The 27235-nt window shown below is 43.9% G+C and overlaps 1 protein-coding gene across 1 annotated transcript in view; it reads right to left on the reverse strand.

Annotated features, from left to right (window-relative positions):
• LOC146036046 (cytochrome P450 2C23-like) overlaps positions 1 to 26012 on the reverse strand; it is a 49215-nt gene extending 23203 nt beyond the window's left edge. The window contains exons 1-4 of the mRNA XM_083159816.1: positions 25694 to 26012; positions 18580 to 18742; positions 7632 to 7781; positions 110 to 270 (exon numbers count right to left, since the gene is read on the reverse strand). Of these exons, the coding sequence (XP_083015942.1) occupies positions 110 to 270; positions 7632 to 7781; positions 18580 to 18742; positions 25694 to 25873 (654 nt within the window). The 5' untranslated portion in view covers positions 25874 to 26012. The remainder of the gene's footprint in view (positions 1 to 109; positions 271 to 7631; positions 7782 to 18579; positions 18743 to 25693) is intronic.
• Positions 26013 to 27235: the final 1223 nt, after the last annotated feature.

Genomic DNA, 27235 nt, shown 5'->3' on the forward strand with positions numbered 1-27235 from the left:
GGGGGATGGAGGCTGGCGAATCTTCCGCCATCCCCTGAAATAGCGAGAGGCGCTATTTCTGTAGAATGTTTCCACCATCTTCTCAGTTGTTTCTTAATATTTACTGTACCTGACCTGAGGCAGTGCCTATTAGCCGAATAAGCTCCATAAAGTATGTCAGGAGGGCAACGAATCTCTTGTCCTCATAGTCAAATCTCTCCCCAAATACAACGGAGCAAATAACATTGGAAACAGCCTGTCTCAGTAGATATTCTGGGTCAAATGGAGTGCCTGTTATATTGTAAAGAAGACCAGTAATTAATTTATAGAAATTATTAGCAACGTCATAAGTAAGCAATTGATCATAAAAATATCTTTTGAATAGCCTAGAGCAGCGGTTCTCAAACTGTGGGTCCTGACCCCAAAGTGGGTCCCGACCTTCTCATCATGGGGTCATGACACCATGTTGGTGACCATCAGGCTGATGACTTTTCTAATCTCAATCAGTGATTCAAGGAAAAATCAGTTGAATTGTCTGTTATTTTAGACTCCTCCCATCATTTTGTGTCTCCACAATGCTGCCATGTATGTGCTGTCTGCTGAATACACATGTGATGTGATGGGTTATGGTATATTAGACTCCTCCCATCACTCTGTGCCTCCACAATGCTGCCATGTGTGTGCTGTCTGCTGACTATACATGTGATGTGATGGGTTATGGTATATTAGACTCCTCCCATCATTTTGTACCTCCACAATGCTGCCATGTATGTGCTGTCTGCTGACCACACATGTGAGGTGATGACCTTCTGCAGTAACTTGCTGGGGTCCCGTAATTATTTATATTGTCTGATGGGGTCCCAGAGCAAAATAGTTTGAGGACCCCTGGCCTAGAGGTATATTGAGACAACCACCAACTATTCGTGGAGCACAATAGCTGACTAGTAAGTACATATACCCACTTATTCACCAATTCCAGCCAACCCCCATCCTAACCCATTGTTACATGATCACTTCTACCACTTGGGTCACTCCTGTCTGTCTGCCTTCCCCCTTTTGAATGTAAGCTCTCAAGAGCAGGGCCCTCTTCACTTTTGTACCCTTCCTTCTTTCACCTAAACCATCTCCATACTTCTGTTGATGGCATCTAATCCCTTGGTTTTACGCCACCATAATACTTATTTTGGTATCCCAAAATCCCTGCTCCAGTGGAGTTTACAATCTATATTCCCTGCCACATGTACACACACACACACACATTCATTGTAGGGGCAATTTTGTTGGGAGCCAATTAGCCTACTGGTATAATTTTGGATTGTGGGAGGAAACCTGAGTACCTGGAGGAAACCCACGCAAGTACGGGGAGAATATACAAACTCTGCACAGTTAGGGCCATGGTGGGAATCGAACCCATGACCTCAGTGCTGTGAACCAGCAATGCTAACCATTACATCGTCCATGCTGCCCATAGTCAATGCTGACCTGTCTATCTGGCTTTGATTTGTGCTGTCGGGATAGCATCGGGATTGCAAGGTTAAAAAAAAACCTGCATGCGATCCTGATGCGATTTTGACTATATGGATGCTGAATTGTACCGTGTGCACACACTATGGGGGAAATTTACTAAGAATACGAATACAAAATGTTGTATTTGTATTCTTAATATGAATGAATACGACTGCATACGGCTGTTTCAGCCGTATGCAAAGTCCTGTTCCAGAGGGGAATTTACAAAGCAGTCAAATACGACTGCTTTGTAACCCTCCGATGGCGTAACCATACGGCCGCTAATACGAATTCGTACAGGCAGCTCTTTGAGCCTGGTGCTGGTTATAGCCGTCATTGTGCAGCAGCTGCAGGCTGAAAACATAGTGAACAAAATTTGCAGCTGCTGCACAATGACGTGGAGTGGTCACTCCCTATTGGAGGCGGCTCCGAGAGGTCCGCTCCCCGGAGTCCTGTGCACTGACTGTTGGCGTCCTACAAGCACGCTGTACTATTCATACACTATAAAGTCTCCCTAGAGGTAAGATACTATTGTTGTCACTTTGTTGCACCATGTAATCATTCAAAGACACCTGATGAAAAGACCGATTGTGTGGTCTTGAAACGTTGTCGCACTTATCTGTATTTATGATCTAATACAAATATATATATATATATATATATATATATATATATATACACAGGGGCGTCAACAGCAGTGTAATATATACACAGGGGCGTCAACAGCAGTGTAGACCCCTGGGCATAGTAATGTAGTGGGGGAAGCTTTGATGTCCCGCAGGTGGTAGTGGGTATTATATCAACCGCTCAGCATGTAGGGCCTGGATCCCGTAATTTCCACTAATTACCCCTTTACTGCACAGATGGTGGGAGATGGGGTGGGATAAGGGGGCATTGGGCTGAATGAAGAGGCCCTGATACATAACTTCCAGGGTGGTAGAGGATGTTTAATATGCAGAGGAGGGGTGTATAGTAGAGTGGGCTTATTATTCGTAATTTTCTGGTGGGAGGACAGCTTGCTTCACTGCAGATATCTCCAGTTCCCGGAAATAGATTTCTTAGATTTTAATGGGAATAAAAACCAGAGAATCCCACCTACCAAATGGTATTAGGGACTAGGGGATGAGAGTTCAGGAGGTAGAGCAATCTGCCAATGAGCATATAAAACTACATACCAGGTGTGTGGAGCTGAAGCAGTAACCAGCTGCTGGAATCTAATTCAGAAAGAACCTGAAATATCTGACTGGGAAGAGCAATTAACAGGCTTGGATGGGGACCACTGCTTTGAAGTCATATATCTCCGGTTCCCAAGGGCCGATTTTAAAAATTATTGTACCCATGGAAAAAGGGGACCCTCAGCTTTCAGCCTTCCCTGCACGCACCACTGAGTCCTGCTTCTGCTGAGAAGTCCCGCTGCCACTAAGAAGACCCTGCTGATGACGCTGCTGAAAAGCCCCACTGATGACGTCACCGAGTAGACCCGCTGCGCCGCAACTGCTGCAGGACTGAGAGGACGCAACGCTGGACCCCGGACTTGGTAAGTATTTTTTCTGTCCCCACTGCCTCCAACAATTAAAAGTTTGCATGGTGGGGGAGTGGACCACTAGCCACCAGTGATTGAAAAGTTTATTTTTATTTTTGGGGGGGGGGCAATAGCCACCGATGATTAAACTTTTTTGGGGAGGGGGAGTCCACTAGCCACCAATGATTAAACTTTTTTTTGGGATGACACTAGGGGGAGGGGAAAGAACACTATGCCACCAATGTTTATTTGGATGGGGGAGGGGACACACACACTATGCTACCAATGTTTATTTGTTTGGGGTGAGGGGGGGCACTATGCCACAAACATTTATTTATAAGGACGCTAATAATGTTAATTATATTTTGTTGTTTCATTCAATGCACGTCATGCCAGCAAATGCCCCTAGGTTAAATGTGGAAAGCGTCAATATGGGTGGATGTATTGCTGTGATGCAGGTTCAGGAAAATACATTATGACATTAGATTAAATAGAGGTGTGAATTCATATGAGAACTTTTTTGTGACCAGAGGGGATAGGAGCTCTGGAAACATACATTATTTATGTGGTGGATAGGAAATTACTGTCTATACCGTATAACATTATTTTTGTGATGAAGTGCAGTTTTTTACTTCACTTTCTGTGTGACAGTTGTGACAGATTTGAAATCTCCCATGCTGAATCTCCCATTATAAATCTCTGGCACAAATCTCTATGTATGTGGCTCATTATCTGAGAGTGAAATCTCTCATGCTGAATCTCCCATTATAAATCTCTATGTATGTGGCTCATTATCTGAGAGTGAAGTCTCTCATGCTGAATCTCCCATTATAAATCTCTGGCACAAATCTCTCTGTATGTGGCTCATTATCTGAGAGTGAAATCTCTCATGCTGAATCTCCCGCTATGAATCTCTGGCACAAATCTCTCTGTATGTGGCTCATTATCTGAGAGTGAAATCTCCCATGCTGAATCTCCCATTATGAATCTCTGGCACAAATCTCTCTGTATGTGGCTCATTATCTGAGAGTGAAATCTCTCATGCTGAATCTCCCGCTATGAATCTCTGGCACAAATCTCTCTGTATGTGGCTCATTATCTGAGAGTGAAATCTCCCATGCTGAATCTCCCATTATGAATCTCTGGCACAAATCTCTCTGTATGTGGCTCATTATCTGAGAGTGAAGTCTCTCATGCTGAATCTCCCGTTATGAATCTCTGACACAAATCTCTCTGTATGTGGCTCATTATCTGAGAAAGTGAAATCTCCCATGATGAATCTCCCATTATGAATCTCTGGCACAAATCTCTCTGTATGTGGCTCATTATCTGAGAGAGGGAAATCTCTCATGCTGAATCTCCCATTATGAATCTCTGGCACAAATCTCTCTGTATGTGGCTCATTATCTGAGAGTGAAGTCTCTCATGCTGAATCTCCCGTTATGAATCTCTGGCACAAATCGCTCTGTACGTGGCTCATTATCTGAGAGTGAAATCTCTCATGCTGAATCTCCCATTATGAATCTCTGGCACAAATCTCTCTGTATGTGGCTCATTATCTGAGAGTGAAATCTCCCATGCTGAATCTCCCATTATGAATCTCTGGCACAAATCTCTCTGTATGTGGCTCATTATCTGAGAGTGAAGTCTCTCATGCTGAATCTCCCGTTATGAATCTCTGACACAAATCTCTCTGTATGTGGCTCATTATCTGAGAAAGTGAAATCTCCCATGATGAATCTCCCATTATGAATCTCTGGCACAAATCTCTCTGTATGTGGCTCATTATCTGAGAGAGGGAAATCTCTCATGCTGAATCTCCCATTATGAATCTCTGGCACAAATCTCTCTGTATGTGGCTCATTATCTGAGAGTGAAGTCTCTCATGCTGAATCTCCCGTTATGAATCTCTGGCACAAATCGCTCTGTACGTGGCTCATTATCTGAGAGTGAAATCTCTCATGCTGAATCTCCCATTATGAATCTCTGGCACAAATCTCTCTGTATGTGGCTCATTATCTGAGAGTGAAGTCTCTCATGCTGAATCTCACATTATGAATCTCTGGCACAAATCTCTCTGTATGTGGCTCATTATCTGAGAGAGTGAAATCTCTCATGCTGAATCTGCCATTATCATACCCTCCAACATGACCCATTCCATTCGGTACACAATGCTCTGTTCCTGGACGTCCCTTGTAATGTATGATTGCCATCACCTGTGTTGAAACACCCTTCTCTTCAATTACCTAGTTCCACACAGGTGCTGGCAATCATACATTACCAGGGACGTCCAGGAACAGAGCATTGTGTACCGAATGGAATGGGTCATGTTGGAGGGTATGCATTATGAATCTCTGGCACAAATCTCTCTGTATGTGGCTCATTATCTGAGAGTGAAATCTGTCATGCTGATTCTCCCATTATGAATCTCTGGCACAAATCTCTCTGTATGTGGCTCATTATCTGAGAGTGAAATCTCTCATGCTTAATCTCCCATTATGAATCTCTGGCACAAATCTCTCTGTATGTGGCTCATTATCTGAGAGTGAAATCTCTCATGCTGAATCTCCCATTATGAATCTCTGACACAAATCTCTCTGTATGTGGGGCCCTTTAGACTGGAAATGACAAATCATCCCGATGTTGTTTAGGTGCAGAGGCAGAACTACCACTGGTGCAGCAGGTGCATTGTAGTGGGGCCCACTGCTGCCCCGTCACCCTCTTAATGTCACCCACTATTTAGGTGTGTACTCAGCCTTACTATGCAGCTACAGTGCTTTAGCTGATATAGATTGTCCTTGTGAAATGTATTAATTGCTTCTATAAAACTGCTTTATTCAGATAGTGTATCTGTTTAAATGAAGATTTGGCTGATATAGACGTTCGGAGAACTCTGCTCCTCACAGTGGCGTAAGTTTGTTTCAGTTGCCCGGAGGCAAGATATATATTGAACTCAGCTACAGAGGCAATATCTTGGCGTTTAAATAATTGATATATACTTGCATGGGGAGGAGAGGTGCCCCCTTGGGAACAGGAGCCCGGCGGCAGGTGACTCCATTGTCTCCCAGAGTTCTGCCTCTGGCTCCTCATTACTTTCCTGCTGACCTGGAATAGGTGCAAGTTCAGACATTGGGCCAGATTCTCTAAGCTTCAAAAGTGATAAATTGGAGAGTGATAACCAGCCAGCCAATCAGCTCCTGTCTGACATTTTTCAAACACAGTATGTGACATGGCAAGTAGGAGCTGATTGGCTAGCTGTTTATCACTCTCCATTTTATCACTTCTGAAGCTTAGAGAATCTGGCCCATTGCCTCCAACTACAAGGGAGTATCTATTAACCTCTATAGGGACTGCTCCTTTTGTGCAATCTGTATTTGCCTGGCACATTATGACCTGTTAAGGATTATTTGTCAGGAATACTGAGTAGATGCTAATCCTGGACTGTGACAGGCTGGTCAGAGCCAGCTACGATACTATTCCACTGACAGATATGAGGAAGAAGATGACTAAGCCCCTCTCATTTTCCCTATTAATGAATGTACTTGCGGAAAGCTTTAGGCAGATACATTAGGTCCCCCTCCTTTAACCTCTTCCACCATCACACTGCTGTTATGTTGTCCTACTTATGCCTATGATTAACCCTGGCCTCCAACATCTTTTTTTCCCATCTTCAATCACACCCATTGACATTGGCTGGAAATGTTGTATTCAAGGGCGTAACTGCATAGGTGCAAGCAGAGCCGTACCTAGATATTCGTAGGCCCCATAGCAAAAGTGTGTAAGGGCCCCCTATGGTGATAAATGTATGTAAAACATACTAGTTAGACAGCAAAGATGGGCCCCTTTCAGCTCTGGGCCCCATAGCAGCTGAACTCCTTGCACCTATGGTAGTTATGCCCTTGGGTGCAAGGGGTGCAGCTGCTATGGGGCCCTGAGCTGAAGGGGGCCCATGTTTACTGTCCCAAGTAGTGCTGTTAAATATCATGCGCCCAGTAGTGCTGTTACAGATGTCACCAGTAATGCTTTTAGCAAAAAAAAAATGTTCAGGAATGTATGGTTTTCGGAATAATTTGGATAATGGATATTTGGATAAAGGATATTCAACCTGTATAAAGTAGCAGATTAAAGTACAGTAACATATGTGAAGAAAAATCACAAGGCACAGCTACAGGTAAGAAGAAGATTCCTCTGCAGGGCTAATTTGGCCTGGGGAAAGGTGTACAGTATGTGGACACATCTTTATATAGCACTGACTGTCCTGTCTTCCCTATAAAATGGAATAACGCATAATAATTACAGTGATTTGCATATAGAGTTCAATCCAATAAGGGCAATGACAATATGATTAAGGCGTGTGGAATTATGTAATAAACTGTGGTTATAAAATAATTGTGGTGTCAGTGTAACATCTGTTACATGTTGCAGGTTCTATTGACTGCAATAATAATAAAATACATCAGATTTCACAAAGAAACATTGCAACATAATATCAGTGAAGTTGCGATACCTATACAAACATATTGCTTAACCATTTGAGTGCCAAGGTATGAGACTTTAAAAAATATATCTGTATTTAATACTCTTTATGAATCATGTTGTTTTATCATTTGATATCTCCACCCACCTTTGTTCTTCATTAATGTCTCTGCAAGACACCGGGCCTCCTCCTGGATCCTCTCCTCGATGCTCCTCTTCCCCATTCCAAAATTCCTCAAAGTCATGAGAGAGAAGCGACGCATTATCTTCCACCTTTCCCCATTGCTCATGATGACTCCTAGAAATATAAGCATTGTGTTCTGTTAATTCAAGTGAAAGTATTTGCCAAGATTAAATGCATACAGTATCATAAGATCATGGAATTCCTTTAGAATATATATTCATACAGTATATGAAAAGGGGATACGGTTGGTCGACAGTCATTAGGTCGACATGAATCTAGGTCGACATGCATTTAGGTCGACATGAGTCTAGGTCGACATGGGATAGTTCCACATGGTCATTAGGTCGACATGGGTTAGGTCGACAGTCAAAAGGTTGACGTGTTTTTTTTTACATGTGTTTTGAGCAAACGTATTTGTATGTATCTCTGTAATATAGATATATATATATATATATATATATATATATATATATATATATATATATATATATATATATATATATATATATATATATATATATATATATATATATATACCGTGTTTCCCCGATAATAAGACATTCCACGAAAATAAGACCTCCCCCAGATTTTGGACATATGTCCAAAATAAGACCTCACCCGAAAATAAGGCCGATTCAAATTTCAATCCTGTGCAATGCAAACAATAAATAAGAGACCCCGCTAACCTCCAGGTGATTTTCAATCACCTCTGAGGTATTTAGAGACCTCTGTCTTCTACAGATGCCGCTTTGCTTCCGGTCCCAGGGATGCATTGCGAGAGCCGCGTGACGTCACCGCGCACATCACGCGGCAGCAGCAGAGCGGCTGTAGCAGAGCACGGAGCTGGCGTTGATGAGACAGAGATGAGGCGAGTTGTTTAACGGAGTCTACGGTACGTTCTTTAACCTGGGGCATGTTTACAAGGGGCACTGGGGCATGTTTACCATATCAAGGGGGTTTGGGGCATGTCAAAGATGGCGGTCTGGGGGCATTTTTAAGATGCCACCTGTTCATTTCAAATGTCTGGCACCTGTTTTTTGAAATTCGATGCCACCTATTCATTGAAATGTCTGGCACCTGTTTTTTTACATTTGCTGCCAATGTGTACCGTATTAAAATAAGACCTCCCCTGGAAATAAGGCCTATGGTGTTTTTTGTTGGTTGAAAAAAAATAAGACAGTGTCTTATTATCGGGGAAACACGGTATATATATATTTATATATAGAAAATGTCCAAAATAGAGAGCACTCACCAGACTGTTGTTTGAAGATGCAATATAAAAAGTTGAATACATCACCAGGATTTTAAGGTACAGATTGTCGACGTTTCGAGCCTCTCTGGGCCCTTTGTCAAGACCAATGCAAAAGATGGTTCACAGCTCCCAAAGCGTCTAACACACTGACAATCAGACCCAACTTAAGTACCATGCTGGCAGGAAGTGACCCTCCCTTGACAATTAGCAGTTAAAAATCAGACAATAGTACAACAATAGCTGATATTGCTTATGCACTTCATTAACATTACCACCGCTACCTTAATAAACAGGAGCGGACCGACAGAAAGCCAATACCTTAAAGTCAGCTGCAGCAGGGACGGCATGTAGCACATAAACCGGCGTGCGTTCCACTGATTTGGAACGCATCCCCCGGAAGTGACTACAGCGCGCGTAGCTGACAGGCAGGACCCGTAAGTACGGCGGGGTCATACTGCTGCGTTCCAGCCACACGCTGTGGAACGCATCGCGTCACTTGAGACTGCATCTCGCGGTTGCCTGGTTACCAATACAAACAAACCAGCGCATCTACAAACCCAATTGCATATTATATAGACAGTCACTTATAAAGTACACCAGGCGGCCAGCAACCTAGTACATATAAAAAGAGATGTATTAACATCATGTGCTGGTCCTGTAGGTTAAGTAGAAGGGAAACCCAAAAAGCGCATTGCACTACAATAGTGGAGACCACTTTACCTGACTGCATGGTACTAGAAGGGGCATATTTACTAATAGATATATCAAACCTAGTTTATATAAAACATACAGATAAAATTAAAAAGCGAGCCAGCCACTCACTCCTCAGGGATGGACTCCAACATAGGCCCACCTGATCAAGTGAGATGGGTAGGTCACACCTCAAGTCCTGGGTAGCACTAACTATGAAAAGGTCAAAAAAAGGGAATTTTTTTTTTCAAAAATAGTGTTAAAGTGGATTAAAGAGCAAATGATCTATTGGTCATAGGGTGATGACTCCAAATCATCAAGGAAGCACCTTGATTCCAACACAAAAGGATGTTGTTTACAGAAAAATATTCATGTGGGTTTTTTCATTCAAGCCCCTAGGGCTCACAGTGTCCAATTGATGGATCCATCTCGCCTCTCGTTTCAACAGTAACAATCCCCTGTCACCACCTCGAGGGAGAGGTGGGATCCAATCTATCGCCATGTATCTTAGTGTAGATAACTGGTGTCCTTCTCTTATGAAGTGGGCCGCCACTGGTTTATCCGTGGCCCCAGTAGAGTAAGCCAGTCAAATGGACGATCTATGTTGATTGATCCTTTCCCTCAAAGTCCGTACTGTCTTCCCCACATATATTAGGCCACAAGGGCAGATCAAGTAGTAAATAACATGATCAAGTTGACAGTAAAGACGATGTTTCAGGTAGATTTTAGTACCTTTGTGGGGATGGCAGAAGAATGGACCAGTGATTAGGGCTCTACACGTTGCAACCTAGGCATTTATAGCAGCCTTTTTTTTGGTAAGCCACTTATCCTGGTGTACCTTTGCTGCTTTCATGTTTGGTCGCAGAAGTCTATCTTGTAGATTGCGCCCTCTGGATATACTTAATAGCGGTTGTGTAGGCCCCATTTTTTTGAATGCTTCGTCAGAGGAAATTAAAGACCATTGATCTTTGATGATCTTTTGAGTATTCTTGATGTTAGTGTCACAATGAATATTCATGATCATCCGTGCGGGCGCTGTACCATCTGTAGTCTTCTCTGTTTGTTCTTTGAACCTTTTCTGGCTCTGGTGAGGCTACTCTGTATGTCCTTTGAGCTGTACCCCCTTTCCTTGAAGCGTTCAGAGCATTCGATTAGTTGAATTTCCATGAAATCTGTTTTCGTATTATTCCTCATCACTCTCAGGAATTGAGAGATGGGTAACTTGGACTTCAAGGAATCAGGATGATGGCTAGTAGCCCATAGTAGCGTGTTTCTATCTGTTGATTTTTTGAACAGAGTATAGTCCAAGAATTGGCCAGTCTTCAGGACTGTGATATCCAGGAAGTTCATGCTCTGTGAATCTGAGGCATGGGTAAAGCGGACCGGAGTATTTAGTTCGTTGAGTGATGACACCATTTTTAAAAAAGATACCTCATCACCCCGCCAGATCAGAAAAATGTCGTCAATGTATCTCTTGTAGTATCTCAAATTTTGAGAAAAATGTGAGAAAATATACATTTGTTCGAAATGGTGCATATACAGGTTGGCAAAGGCAGGGGCCACATTGGACCCCATAGCAGTCCCTGCCAACTGAATGAAATATTCATCTTGGTACAGAAAATGGTTATACTTCAAAACCAACTCCAACAAACTCATCATGTATTCAATAGGAGGACCAACATAAGGACCACTAAGCATGGCTAGTCTTACTGCCTCTATGCCGGCTTCATGGGAAATTATTGTGTATAGAGAATTAACATCTAGGGTACATAGAATACAATCCTGTTCTATGATCCCTAGTCCCCTGATGTCCTGTAGAAATTAGGCAGTATCCTTTAGATAAGTGGGGGTACTTTGCACCAGAGGTTGCAAGAAATGATCCAATAACTTGGCCACTGGTTGCAAAATGGATCTTCTCGCGGATATTATGGGGCGCCCAGGGGGGTTGATGAGGGACTTGTGTACCTTAGGTAATAGATACAAAATAGGGCAAACTGGATGTGCCACTGTCAGCTGCCAGTTCCCCCTCCAGCATCACGGAAGTTCGAGGTTGATCTCAGTAGAATCCAAATCACTGGGCCTTCAATCTGATACCAGGTTGGTCCATATGGGCTCATTGGTTCTAGAGATATTGCGGGTAAACCGATTTAATTTCTGAAATGTCATTTCATGGCTGTTCATGTTGTTTGAGGACAGATTTCTCTGGAACCACAGGACCAAAATCATTCGAAGCCCACTTAAAAGTTCTTCAATATGATACTGGTCTCATGTAAATGGGTTGGTTCTGAAGATATAGCTGGTTGTTTAAAGGGGAGAGTGTGTTTTTCTCCCTCTCACACCAGAATATGCAGGGACTAGGCTGATGTTAAAGGGGCCAGTCCCTGCATTTTCTGGTGTGAAAGGGGCATTATTTCAAATAGCCGGGACCTGCTGTGCTCTGAATACAGCCCCCTGCTATCTGCCCGGCTGTCAATGGCTGTCATTTCTGCCCGGTGGCGGCTGTCCTCCAGTTATCGCGAGCATGTATTCCCCCTTGGCAATGAGCATGTAATCCCACATGGTAATGAGCATGGAACCCCTGGCAATGAGCATAGAACCCCTGGCAATGAGCATGTACAGATGGAGCTGCCTTAAACTTTGCAGGGGCTGGCAAAAGTTTAAGGCACAGGATACTTTTGCCAGCCCCGCCAGCCACCGGCTCCCGCCACGGGGGCGCACGTGCACATGATGCTCGCACGTCCCGTGGCAACGGAGCTTCCCCCGGGTTCCCACCACCTCCCCCGACACCGTCGCCGGTCCCCCTCGACGCCCAGACCCCCCCCCCAAACTGACCCCCCCCAGGATGCCGCTGCCCCGCCTACAGAGGAATGGGACGCGTGTGCGCGTCCCAGTTCAATGTAGCTCCTGTCCGTCTGCGCTCGCCAGAGGGGAGACTCTGGCGAGCCCCGGCCAAAGATGACAGGGGCTACATCTGTAGGTAAGCAGCACTTATGTAGAATAATTTTTAATAGGCATTATGGTGTTTGGCATAATAGGTAATGGACATTATGGTGTGTGGCTTAACATGGAAATGGTAATGGACATTATGGGTAATGGGCATTATGGTGTAAATTTTGAATGCGCGCCTTTGGCGCACAATGCCCCTGTTTTTGAAGCATTTTGTGCATTATTGCTCAATCTGTTTGGTATAGTTTGTATTTTGGCTCAATCCGTGTGACATAGTGTGAATTTTGGCTCATTGGGTGTGGCATAATGTGTAAAAGGCAAGTACAGTGTAAGGGGTTACTATTGTGTTGCATGATTTATATAAGGGGTATATGTTGTGGTAAACTTAGGTGACCACATAAAAGGCGCTGAAATGTTATCTACCAAGATTTGGCTATCAGTATGTTTTTTTATGACTGGAGTGCCGCCTCGCCCCGCAAGTATCTTAGGACATCAGTGTTCTGCGAGTGCCCTTTTGGAGGGCACCCACCAATATATCCTTTTCCAGGCATATATAATTTGTTGAAAGTATTTACACAAATAGAGACACACCCATGAGCAGACCACCCAACCAGATCACTGGTCACGCCCCCACATTATTAGGTGCTGTCCACAACCCCTATTATTGCGCATAATAGGCCCTTGATAATTTTCAGCTCCAGGCCCATTTAGACCTTAATCTGGCTCTGACCCCTGCTGAGATCAATGGATTTAAAAAAAAAAAATCTTTATTTCAGTTTTCAAAGTTTAAGATCGTACAACACAATACAAAAATTGGAGCATCTACTTACTCCAGTAGACTAACAAGACAGACAAACAGACTTACAGTACATACCGTAACAGTGCCATACTGTATGTTTCCATGTGGATTCATCAAAAAAAAAAAAAAAAAAGATATATGTACCGAAAGCAGTAGGCAATTATTTATAGCTCTATATGGTAATTTCCTTGGTGCTTTTAATTTAATCCAAAAAGTGCAGATTAACGGATTTTGACTGCCTCACTTGGGGCTCATATGAGTGCTATAGCACCTGCCAGTGCAGATGTACCCCTCTCCCCTTGCCCCTATAATTGATATACAGGGGGAGCAGTCAATGAGGAACTGTTATTATGCAGAGGGAGCAGCCTGTGGTGTCCTGTTATTGTATAGGGGGAAGCAGCCTGTGGGGTCCTATTATTATACAATGGAGCGGCCTGTGATGTCCTGTTATTATAATAAGACAGTGGGAGCAGCCTGTGGTGTCCTGTTATTATAATAAGACAGTGGGAGCAGCCTGTGGTGTCCTGTTATTATTATAAGACTGGGGGAGCAGCCTGTGGAGTCCTGTTTTTATTATAAGACTAGGGGAGCAGCCTGTGGAGTCCTGTTATTATACAGGGAGAGCAGCCTGTGGGTTCCTGTAATTATACAGGGGTAGCAGCCTGTGGGGTCCTGTTATTTTACAGGACCCCACAGACTGCTCCCACCTACTATAGGTGGGCCTGTGTGCTCAAAATGCCAGGGCTGATTTCTGGTCCCAGTCCGGCCCTGCATCTGCCCCACCTGCAGTGCACATGGTTTTGTCCATCAGAGAGAGATTTTGCTTTTGCGAGTGAACCAGAATCAGGCCCTTAGTTTGTTATAATTTGTTCAAACGGTTCTCACCAGTTCTTTATATATTTCTTTATTTTATTTGGCTCTTGCATTTATTCAGTCTTGTTTTAAATTTCCCTTATGAAATCTGTGGAACATGATTCATTTCAATAGAAACCTTTCTCCAATAAGTCATCTCATGTTCACAGTACGTCTGACAAACATACACAAGGAGAGCTTAACATTCCTTTGTATCGCACAGGATCAGTGAGGTATGAAAGCGAAGGATTTACAAAGCGCTAAACATGTCTAAATATGGAAACATGAACTATGTATGATATGTGTATAAAGCTGGATTTCTGCTCTTCTACTTGGGGGCCGTTCGTCCCCAATGGTCGGGGTTTGCACATGCGCGAATATTCACATGCGCAAAATCCAGGAGCGAACGCCTTTGTCGTGTTTCACACTCGTGAAGGTGTTCACTCCATAGTGGGCAGAATGGGGGCGAGCAGGGGAACGCCCAGCATTTTATGGCTGTGCCCATAAAAATGCTGGGCATAACTCTGCACACGCAGGCGTGTTGATACCTGCTCAGGGTGGGCAGCTGATGTCACATGACGGCAGCACCCGCCCAACATTCGACCATCTCCAGCCATTATAAAAGACATTCTAGACTGACTTTTATCTGCAAATGGGGAAAAAAAATATTCGATGGTCAACGACATATCCCATCGCATGCTAATAAAGGTATTCCCGGGGCAGTGGGGGGGATTCAGCCGGGCAGCAGGTGATGTTACCTGTTTGCTAGGCTGCAAACTTATGCAGCCTAGAAAACAGGTCTGAATCAGGCCCCAAATTTCAAAACACACAGCAGAAAAATCCTACTTTCCTTCCTGGATGCCCAGGAATCTTCTGAATTATGGGGATTTCTCTCAGACCGCTAGGAGGGTGGTCAACCCTCCGGCTCCCAAACTTTTATCATACTAGGGGACTGTACTTGAGTCACACAGCCGCTTCCATGTCTACTTCTTGAATAAGTGAGGTAACAAGACCCCTCGTGTGTTTACTGTACTCTTATTCATTGTAAATCACCACCGGGCCAGAGCAGGTTCCCGTCAAAGACATTAGACTGTGACTAATACTGTCCCAACAGCAGTTGTAAGTTAGCAGGCTGGAAGGGATGCGTTTAACACCATGGCAGTTGGTATGCCAGCAGTCCAAATATCGAAACCCTCATCCCGACGCACAGCCAGAAGATCAGCACCAGAATGCCAACATCAGTGGAGATATTGATGCTGGAATCCTGACTACCAGCATCCTGATCGTTGGTATGTTGGGGTGGGTTAGGCCACAGCGGTGGAGGATGGGGAAGGGTTTGGTTAGACACTAGGTAAGGGACTTATGTTAGGCTGTGGGGAGGGAAGGGTTAAAGTTAGGCTGTAGATTAGGAAACTTTTGGACACTAACAGGAAGGGATAGGGTTAGGCTGTGGGGAGAAGGATAGTTAGGGTTAAGCTGCAGCCTGCAGGATTCAATCCATATGTATGTAGATTAGCTGGCAGAAACATGGTCCAACATTGAGGTGTGTAGTGTAAAGGGGTGTACACACATTGCAATGTACTTTCTATTCAAACCCGATTTAATTCCAATTGGCACTATATAGTCTTGCCTGCACAGTTTAATTTTCTATTCGATTGTGATGCCGCCGGGACGCGCATAAGGATCTAATCAAAATTTAATGCGTTAAATTTCCATTCAATTTTGATTTGATTTTGATTTGATTTAACAAGCAAAATGGAATAGAAAAATAGATGAAATTGAACCATGTGTACACCATATACAGGGGTGTACTTGTGATGCGATGTACTTTCTATTAAATCCCAATTTGATCCCAATTGAATCAGGATCGAATCACATGGCACTGTGTACTCATTTGATTTAGAATATATAGTAAAGATCTGTACTATACAGTAAACAGGTTGAGTATCTCTTATCCAAATATCCGTTACCCAAATTATTCTGAAAACCATAGTCTCCAAAAAAAAAAAATGTATTTTGCTAAAAACCTACTGCGTACATCTGTAACTGGCACTACTGGGGATATGATCTCTAACTGACACTACTGGGGACATGATACTGTATGTAACTGGCACTACTAGGGACATCTGTAACTGGCACTACTAGGGACATCTGTAACTGGCACTACTGGGGACATCTGTAACTGGCACTACTGGGGACATGATATGTAACTGGCTCTACTGGGGACATGATATGTAACTGGCACTATTGGGTACATCTGTAGATGCCACTACTGTGGACATGATATGTACCTGGAATTACTAGGGGCATGATATGTACCTGGCACTACTGAGGACATGATATGTAACTGGCACTACTGGGGACATCTGTAACTGGCACTACTGGGGACATCTGTAACTGGCACTACTGGGGACATGATATGTAACTGGCACTACTGGGGACATCTGTAACTGGCACTACTGGGGACATGATATGTAACTGGCACTACTGGGGACATGATATGTAACTGGCACTACTGGGGACATCTGTAACTGGCACTACTGGGGACATCTGTATCTGGCACTACTGGGGACATCTGTAACTGGCACTACTGGGGACATCTGTAACTGGCACTACTGGGGACATGATATGTAACTGGCACTACTGGGGACATGATATGTAACTGGCACTACTGGGGACATCTGTAACTGGCACTACTGGGGACATCTGTATCTGGCACTACTGGGGACATGATATGTAACTCGCACTATTGGGTACATCTGTAGCTGCCACTACTGTGGACATGATATGTACCTGGAATTACTAGGGGCATGATATGTAACTGGCACTACTGGGGACATCTGTAACTGGCACTTTTGAGGACATGATCAGTAACTGGCACTACTGGGGACATGATATGTAACTGGCACTACTGAGGACATGATATGTAACTGGCACTACTGAGGACATGATATGTAACTGGGATTACTGGGTAGATCTGTAACTGGCACTAAGGGGGTTATTCACATCCATTTGGTCCTCTGTGCATCTGCACAGAGGACCAATGGTGCACGTCTGCACATGCGCAGGCGTGTTTCTGTGCATGTGCAAACATAGGGTGCGTGCACCCACGGCAAACTTTCGGTTCTCCGGGTGCACGCACCCATGGGGGCGTGAGTTGGGCGAAGAAGGGCAGGGGGCGTCGGGCTGTCCCATTGCCATTTGGGAACACCCAGCATTCCATGGGCATTCCCATAAGAACGCTGCATATTCTCATGGTAATGAGGCGGTGACGCGGGTGCGGGGGCCTGGCAGCTGACATCACAGGACGTCAGCTGCCCGCCCATATCCATGCCAGCATGCACGCATATGTAAGTGACTTAAAGGCCGACCATCGAAAGATGTGGGCGGTTACCTGAGGCATACCAATGGATGTTTATGCAAAACATCCATTCACAGCCTGTGCGGGCGAACCCGTACTGTAAGGAGGGGGGGGGGGGGGGCGTTCATTCTCCGGGAGGGATTTGGTGGACTCGCAGGGCTGCGAATTTGCAGCCTTGCGAATCAACTAAAATAACCCCCTAAATACAGTATGTGCAAGAAAATGATTGCTTGATATTATAATTCGGAGATGGTACACAAACCTTGTTTCATGCTTTAAAACCTTATTTACTGCACACAAAATATATATATATATATATATATATATATATATATATATCTGTGTATTTCATGTGTTTGATGTGTATATACAACATAATTGCAAGATACCTCTAGATAACTTATTCAAATATAAAAACATTCCAAAATACAGATAATCCATTATCCGCACAGTCTAATTTTATATTTGATTTCAATGCTCCTGGGCTGTGCAATGGGATCAAATCAAAATGCGTTTGATTTCTATTCTGCTTATATAAGCAAAATTTAATTAAAAAATAGATGAAATCAAACCGTGTGTACACCCTACAGTTCACTCTCCCGATCCTGAACGCCTGGCCGCACGCCAGGTGTGCCGCACCTAGCTGCCCGTCCGTAGGAGCCGGAGGAGGACTCCTCCCCCTGCCGGTCACCACCAACGTAAGTGACTGCACTGTCACAGGAGGGATGGGAGGATTGTCGGGGGTGGCATTTTTTATAACATGTGCGGGGCGGGCAGTTTGGGGGGCGGGGTCATTTTTCTTTTTATTATTAGAGAGGCCAATCCCGGGAATCCCAGGATTGAGCCTTTTTCAATCCTGAATCCCGGGATTGAAAAAATGCCCCGGGATTGGCATCCCTAATCTGCTACCATTCAAAACTTTCTGGAGCAGTTTAAAACTCTGAATATAATGTTCAGCCACTTAGCAGTAGTAGTTCAGCTGAAATTAATGTTAAGTTTTTAAATATCATACCATAATCTTTAAAGAGCAATTCCGTTATATCCATTTCCCCTCTGGCACTAAACGCATCGCTGCGGTCCACAAGCGCCTCCTTCACAGCATCGTAGCCAATGAGCATGACGACAGGGCTATTGGCGAAGTAGATGTTATACACAGGTCCATACTTCTCACTCAGCTATAGAGAGACATATACATTGCATTATAGCGGTTGTACTGCTTAGACACCATTCTATAGCTAAACATTTCTACACTGTAGAACATTTCCACACTGTTTTTATTTAGGCTTCCTACAATTCTGTTTTTGTTTACCAAATATGACGTATACTGTACAGTTATTATATTTCTAATATAAAGCAATAGTTACTATCTATCTACCAGTGGAGTATGTTTGTTTTAGATCAGTGGTTGCCAAACTTGGTCCTTGGGACCCCTAACAGTGCATGTTTTCCAGGTCTCCTTACAGTCACAATTAATATAAAATGTCAGCAAGTAATGAATACACCTGTGCGCCGACTTTGAGATCTGCAAAACATGCGCTGCTAGTGGGGGGTGGATTGAAAGGTGTACAGTGCCTAGGTACACAGTCAATAGGTCAAGGCCAAAAGGTCGACATCCAGTAGGTCCACAAAAGCAAAAGGTCGACATGGAAACATTGTAATGTGGATATGGGCATGTCACAGGTTGCTTTGTGTGTCAAGGTCGACACCTGTCAAACTGGAGCCCCAGGCATGGTGCCTTCTCTCCGCACACGTTGCTGTTCCCAATTGTAGTCCAAGCGGATGGTAATATATGAAAAATTCCCCAAAATTAAATAAATTTGCAAAACTCATGTCGACCTTTTCATGTGTCAATCTTTTTTCAATGTCTACCTTTTGCATGTCAACCTTTTCTCAATGTCTCACACTAAACAATAGGTGGTACCCGGCGAAGATCCAGATCTGAGAGGAGTCTTATGGTGTGTAGACACTTGTACAGTTACCCTGCGATTCTGACTATATAGTCGGAATCACATCGGTATCGCACGCAGATAGCAAGGGTTTTAACCCTTGCAATCCCGATGCGCACTCCCGTATCGCACGGTAGAAAGTCTTGGCTGCCTTGACTATATAGTGCAGATCTTCACTATATAGTCAAAATTGTATGCAGATGGCATGCATGCCGTGCGATCCGATGCGATCTGATCGCATCGGGGATCGCATCGCACGGCACATCGCAGGTGTGTACACACCATTAGGAAAATGAAATGTCCACTCAGCAGCTATAAATTTCTACAAGGACACACTGGCCTGTGTGTGGAGCCCTATATTCATAGTCAAGGTTTCTTTATACAGTTTTCCACATCAGATAGTCAATGGATGGTGGGCAGAAGGTTCCAAATGGGTACACTGACCTGGATACTGGTCCCTATATGCCCATAAAGGTATCTTTTGCTCCGACCTTGTTTTCACACCATACAGTGGCAACCTGTTGTGGGAGTACTGACCTGGGAAATGTTTCCCTGTGGAAATATACAGGTAGGGTAATTGGCTCCCACAAAATAAGTTAACCCTAGAATGACTGTGTGTGCGTGTACATGTGGTAGGGAATATAGAGTGTAAGCTCCACTGGGCAGGGACCGAGATGAATGTCCAAATATGCTCTGTAAAGCGCTGCGGAATATGCGAGTCCACCAAACCCCGCCTTGCGAATGGTAGCCTGACGCCACCCATTCCAAGGGCCACTCGCTCGCAGGGGTTTTTGCGAATGGATGTTACACAGTAACATCCATTTGCAGGGGAGGGGGAACCTCCCACATCTTTCGATCCATTTCCACCATCGAAAGATGTGGAAGGTGCACGCATAGAAAAGTGGGAAGGAAATGGGCGGGTGTGATGATTGTATACATGTTGATGTATTACATGGATATAATGCCATACTAGTTATTCTTAATATAAGATATATTGTGCTATAAACATATGCTATCCCCACAGGGGACATTGTCTGAGTGATGAACAATTCCCAGCAGTCTCTGCAACTGTTGAAGAGGTCAGGAGTTGGTCACATGACCAGGGTCAGGAGAGACAGTTGAGGGGGAGCAACAGTTGGGCTGTGCAGTCTGTGAGGGGAAGATGGAGAGTCTCTGTGGAGAGGGGCAGTGAGTAGGTGTGAGCTCGGCAGCAGCCCAAAAGGAGAGAGGGGTGTGGTGAGTACGGAGCCAGCCCCAAAGCAGTATAGTGCAGCCCTGTACCAGCCCACACAATTAGGAGCCAGTTCCAGCGGCCTCTATAGAAATGCTGACTGACAGATCTGGAACAGAACTACAGCAAGGGAGAGTGGTGAGTGCTAACCAGCCCCACAGCATCTGAGTAAAGCCCCAGAACAGCCTATCTTCCCTACCACAATATAGAAAGAGAGAGAGGCATACCTAAGTAGCTACACTGAGCCTGCGGAGATTAGACAGAGTGAAATACAGTGAGACAGAGAGTGTAAGAGACTATAAGGCATTCAGCGGCAAATACACTTTCCTTTAAGCATGTTTATGTACCAAAGCAGTAATATTGCTACCATCATCCCAGCATATCAGCAGTTAGTCGCCGAGTTTCATGATATTAAACTGCCAATGTGATATTCAGCATAGATTGTGAGAAAGTTTATTATTAAGGACATTGTGCACCACAGCCCGGATAGCAGTATAGAGAGGCTGAAAGCGTACAGTTGTGTTACACTATACCAGGAAGCAATTATCTCTGGCACCATACTATTTATTAGAGGTCTTCATTAAGGAAACAAAACACAGAGACTTTATTAGGTGATAATGTCAGTGTGCATACAGAACTAGCCAGGGATCATCTCATATTGGGATTCAGTCACCTTCCCAGCACGTTAGTGATTACTTCAGATACTACTAGCAGGAGTCACCAATTGAGTCAGAACTGTCAAGAGAACCGTGTACACACAGTCAGATCAGGGCGAGTTAAGTTATTCTAGCCTTGGAAGAATAGCACTTACTACGGCAAATAAGGACGAGGTAGCAGCTAGAGAGATAAAGCACAGGGAGTTGGGAATTCCAACATTTGCAAGAAAAAGGGGCAGTGACTTAATTGTTTAACACCTACCTGGATTTAAGGGTACTCAGTGGATTACAAATAATCTGGATATACTGTAGCATTAAGTTTAGACTTTCAATACCCGTAGGAAAAAGGAACCTTTCTATCAGTAGGCGCTTAATTGAAGGTGGAACTGCAGTTACGATAGAAACATTGCGAGACTGTTGAGGTTAAACCATTATTGCGCAATAATAAACTACAGTATAGTAATTGAATTAGTAGAGGCCTCTTAGAAATGGTACAATATATGAATTGTTTTTGCATTGCAACATTTCCGTATGCACTGTAAGCGAATGTATGATAATTTGTTTTCTTTGTAGCATGTAAGGTAGGGATAGTGCTGTATGTATTTAGTGAACTGGAGCACAGTGGCAGAGGAATCCATTGAAGGACCAACATTTGCTGTTCCAGCATAATAAAAATTGTTAACGCTTGTTGTTATTTATGTGGAAACAATTGAATTTATTGAATGTAAAACACTGGATTGCATAATACCTGTTCGGTGAGTAATAAATTGTTTAGTATTGAAAAGGAATTGTCTCCACGTGGAATACTGAACACCTATAAAGAGAAACACAGAAATACTTACCTGTGAAACCCTGTGATAGATTTCACATTATTTTGGCCGGTGGTGTGGCTATGATACTTTCTTTCCTCCAATGCTTAATGAACTCATCCCATCGAATCGTAGTCACTTGTGACCCGGTATCCAACAATGCTGGTATGCTGACTCCATTCACTTTGATTTCAATGGTAGGGCAACACCCAATGAATTTTGGTATCCATTCTTGCGATGTGGGAGCTTCTACTGAAGATTCTCCCGACAGTTGGTCCCAGACCTCGGGAGTTCTGTTTAAATGTTCCGTACTGCGGCAATTTCGCTCAATATACCTGCTCCTTTGGCAAAGCCTGCAGATGGGTCTTCCTTGTTCATCAAATTTATCTGTAGGAAGTCGGCGGGAGCTCCATGAAGCGTTTCTCCCATCATTTCCGTAACGGGGTTCTCTCTCCATCTGCCAGGGTCTCTGTAATGTCTGCGTCTCTTTTAAGGTTCTCAATTCTCGACAAAGATCCGTCATTCCTTGTGTCAATTCAGCAATTTGCCCTTTCATTTCTTCGATGGGGTCTTTAAAGGCAGCAGATTGAACTTGCTGAAAAACGGTTTCAACAGGTGCGTTCACGGTTCCCTTTTTGGGTTTATCGCCTAAAACCTTTACCATCAACTCCTTGAAGTCTGCAAAGCTTATAGGTGATTCTTGTCGATGCAACATTTTTACTTGTCCTTTCGTATTTGCGTCGTAGATTCCATCAAGGAATTGATTAGTTAAGGTTTCATCTTCCTCAATTGGTTCCCTAGGAGCACATGTCTTAATGTCCTGTAAGGCCTCTTGTAACTCCACTGCGTATTCCCGCAATGTTTCATTTGGTTGCTGCTTTCGGGAATAAAACTGTGTTTTTAATTCAGAGAGAGTCTTTGCATCAAACACTTTCGCCAACTTATTCAAGATGTCTGTTGCCGATCTTTTCTGACTTTTTGGCCATGACTTTACTTCCCTTTTTGCAAATCCTCTCACTTGAGCCAATAGTATCTCTATTTGTTGATTTTTATCTAATCTATATACTTGGAACATGGTTTCAATTTGTTCCCTAAAGTCGCGGAACGCATTGGTTTCAGTCATTCCACTATCTCCGGTATAAGTGGGAAGCCATGGCGCCCCCAAGTAATAGGGCATAGTTATCACTGCTGGTTTACGTGTCGTTGAACTTATTCTAGCCACTGCATCTCCTTGGTCCTTGTTGCCAAGCATATCTTCTTGTCTCTCCTGACTATCGTCTTGAGACATTTTGAGTGACGCTGGGTTGGGTTTTCTCCACTTTTGATGTACTAATCCTGTTCGTCAGACGCCAAATGTGAAATCTATCACAGGGTTTCACAGGTAAGTATTTCTGTGTTTCTCTTTATAGGTGTTCAGTATTCCACGTGGAGACAATTCCTTTTCAATACTAAACAATTTATTACTCACAGAACAGGTATTATGCAATCCAGTGTTTTACATTCAATAAATTCAATTGTTTCCACATAAATAACAACAAGCGTTAACAATTTTTATTATGCTGGAACAGCGAATGTTGGTCCTTCAATGGATTCCTCTGCCACTGTGCTCCAGTTCACTAAATACATACAGCACTATCCCTACCTTACATGCTACAAAGAAAACAAATTATCATACATTCGCTTACAGTGCATACGGAAATGTTGCAATGCAAAAACAATTCAAATATTGTACCATTTCTAAGAGGCCTCTACTAATTCAATTACTATACTGTAGTTTATTATTGCGCAATAATGGTTTAACCTCAACAGTCTCGCAATGTTTCTATCGTAACTGCAGTTCCACCTTCAATTAAGCGCCTACTGATAGAAAGGTTCCTTTTTCCTACGGGAATTGAAAGTCTAAACTTAATGCTATCTCCAGATTATTTGTAATCCACTGAGTACCCTTAAATCCAGGTAGGTGTTAAACAATTAAGTCACTGCCCCTTTTTCTTGCAAATGTTGGAATTCCCAACTCCCTGTGCTTTATCTCTCCAGCTGCTACCTCGTCCTTATTTGCCGTAGTAAGTGCTATTCTTCCAAGGCTAGAATAACTTAACTCGCCCTGAGCTGACTGTGTGTACACGGTTCTCTTGACAGTTCTGACTCAATTGGTGACTCCTGCTAGTAGTATCTGAAGTAATCACTAACGTGCTGGGAAGGTGACTGAATCCCAATATGAGATGATCCCTGGCTAGTTCTGTATGCACACTGACATTATCACCTAATAAAGTCTCTGTGTATTGTTTCCTTAATGAAGACCTCTAATAAATAGTATAATTGCTTCCTGGTATAGTGTAACACAACTGTACGCTTTCAGCCTCTCTATACTGCTATCCGGGCTGTGGTGCACAATGTCCTTAATAATAAACTTTCTCACAATCTATGCTGAATATCACATTGGCAGTTTAATATCATAAAACTCGGCGACTAACTGCTGATATGCTGGGATGATGGTAGCAATATTACTGCTTTGGTACATAAACATGCTTGAAGGAAAGTGTATTTGCCGCTGAATGCCTTATAGTCTCTTACACTCTCTGTCTCACTGTATTTCACTCTGTCTAATCTCCGCAGGCTCAGTGTAGCTACTTAGGTATGCCTCTCTCTCTTTCTATATTGTGGTAGGGAAGATAGGCTGTTCTGGGGCTTTACTCAGATGCTGTGGGGCTGGTTAGCACTCACCACTCTCCCTTGCTGTAGCTCTGTTCCAGATCTGTCAGTCAGCATTTCTATAGAGGCCGCTGGAACTGGCTCCTAATTGTGTGTGCTGGTCCAGGGCTGCACTATACTGCTTTGGGGCTGGCTCCGTACTCACCACACCCCTCTCTCCTTTTGGGCTGCTGCCGAGCTCACACCTACTCACTGCCCCTCTCCACAGAGACTCTCCATCTTCCCCTCACAGACTGCACAGCCCAACTGTTGCTCCCCCTCAACTGTCTCTCCTGACCCTGGTCATGTGACCAACTCCTGACCTCTTCAACAGTTGCAGAGACTGCTGGGAATTGTTCATCACTCAGACAATGTCCCCTGTGGGGATAGCATATGTTTATAGCACAATATATCTTATATTAAGAATAACTAGTATGGCATTATATCCATGTAATACATCAACATGTATACAATCATCACACGGGCAGCTGACATCATCGTACCCTCGCACCCGTGTCATGGCCTCCTTAGCATGGGAACGCCCATGAAACACTGGGTGTTCCCATATGCTAATGCGGCCACCTGCTGCCCCACGCCCCTCTCCACCTCCTGCCGGCTGTCCTGTGTGTCCACCACCAACGGTTCCCGTGTGAAGCAACCAGAATAAGGCCCTTTGTGTGAGCTATATAAATAACTGTTAATAATAATAATAATAACATATATTGGAATGTTCAAAGAGATAGCACTTCAGTTATATATGGTATTACAATAAGTAATAAATGCCCCGGCTTACCTTAACCAAAGACTGTGGCAATTCTGTGGTGCTGATCTGCATGATGTTCCCCAGCAGGGGCAGAGGGGTGGGCCCCGGGGGCAGGTTCTTCTGTGATATCTTCCTCCACCATTTAGCCAGGTAGATCAGGAGAGTGACCCCAGTAGCCAGGAGAAGGGTCCCCGCTACATTTACTGCCATTCTGAGCACAGCAAGTACAGCAAGTTCTCTGCGCTCTGTCCCTCTGTTAGAAGTGAAAGCTTTGACACTGAGCTATGTTCCAAACAGCACGTGATCAATAATAACAGGTTGGGCGAGTTGGAGGTTGGTGCCTCTGCTATCAGCTTGCACTAGCAATCGTCATGCTGAGTCATCAGAATAGCTGTTAAATGCCTTTAGAGGGAATGGGATCATTCGTCAGACTGCATTTAGGTCTACAGTCATTAGGTCGACCCCACTAGGTCGACTGGCAGGAAGGTCGACCTGACTTAAGGTCGACATGGGCCAAGGTCGAATTTGCATAAAGGTCGACATGAGGAAGGTCGACTGTTCATAAGGTCGACATGGGTTTTTCACTGTTTTTTTATCCGAATGTCGACACAGTCGACATGGACACAGTTGGCAATGAGAATCAGACCCTCGCATCGCTCGCTTCGCTCGCGATGCTTCGGGCACGGTGCCTCGCTGCGCTCGGCACACTATTTTATTCTCCCACCACGCCCTAGTGGATGGTAGGGCATAAAATACCGCCTGTCGGCACATGTCGGCTCAAAAAACAGTGAAAAACCCATGTCGACCTTATGACCAGTCGACCTTCCTCATGTCGACCTTTATGCAAATTCGACCTTAAGTCATGTCGACCTTGGCCCATGTCGACCTTAAGTCAGGTCGACCTTCCTGCCAGTCGACCAAGTGGGGTCGACCTAATGACTGTAGACCTAAGTTCATTCTAATAGATGACCGCATCCCCTTTAGAGGTACACAGTGTATTTTCAGTTCATAGGATAAATTACAGTAATGCTTTTATGCAGAACATGGGGCAGTCTCCAATGTTTTCTTGGGGTATAATACATTCCTGCTAGGATTCTGAGTAAAAGACAAGGGGCCCAATTCAGACCCATAGGCAGGGCTGTGAATTTGATTATCAAAAAGGCAGCACATGCGCGCAAAATGCTGTGCACACGAGTGGAGTCCCCTTGCGAACTGACCATGTGAAGGATAGCCTTTGCTGGCGGCTCGCAATGTGATTGACTGGCCAAAGAGTCGCAGCCTAGCAAGCAGGTCTTAATCTGGCCCAAAAACAGGCCACCTTAAACCATCCTAAACAATTGTCTTACACTGGTCTGAGCCAGGATGTTGTCTAAGGATATTGAAGTGGCTCAAAGGGTTCTTGTTTTTTTATGTCAAAATCTCCAAATAATCATTTTTCCCTAATATTTTGGGCTAAAATGTTTCCTTTTGAATGGGAATAAAATAATAAATCTATAAAGAAAATATCATTGATCAATTTTACTTTAGAACACGTGAGACAATGATTTTAAACAATTACGATTGAAGCAAAAC

Source organism: Crinia signifera, chromosome 9, assembly GCF_055691185.1.
Source record: "Crinia signifera chromosome 9, ASM5569118v1, whole genome shotgun sequence".
Classification (NCBI taxonomy): Eukaryota; Metazoa; Chordata; class Amphibia; order Anura; family Myobatrachidae; genus Crinia; species Crinia signifera.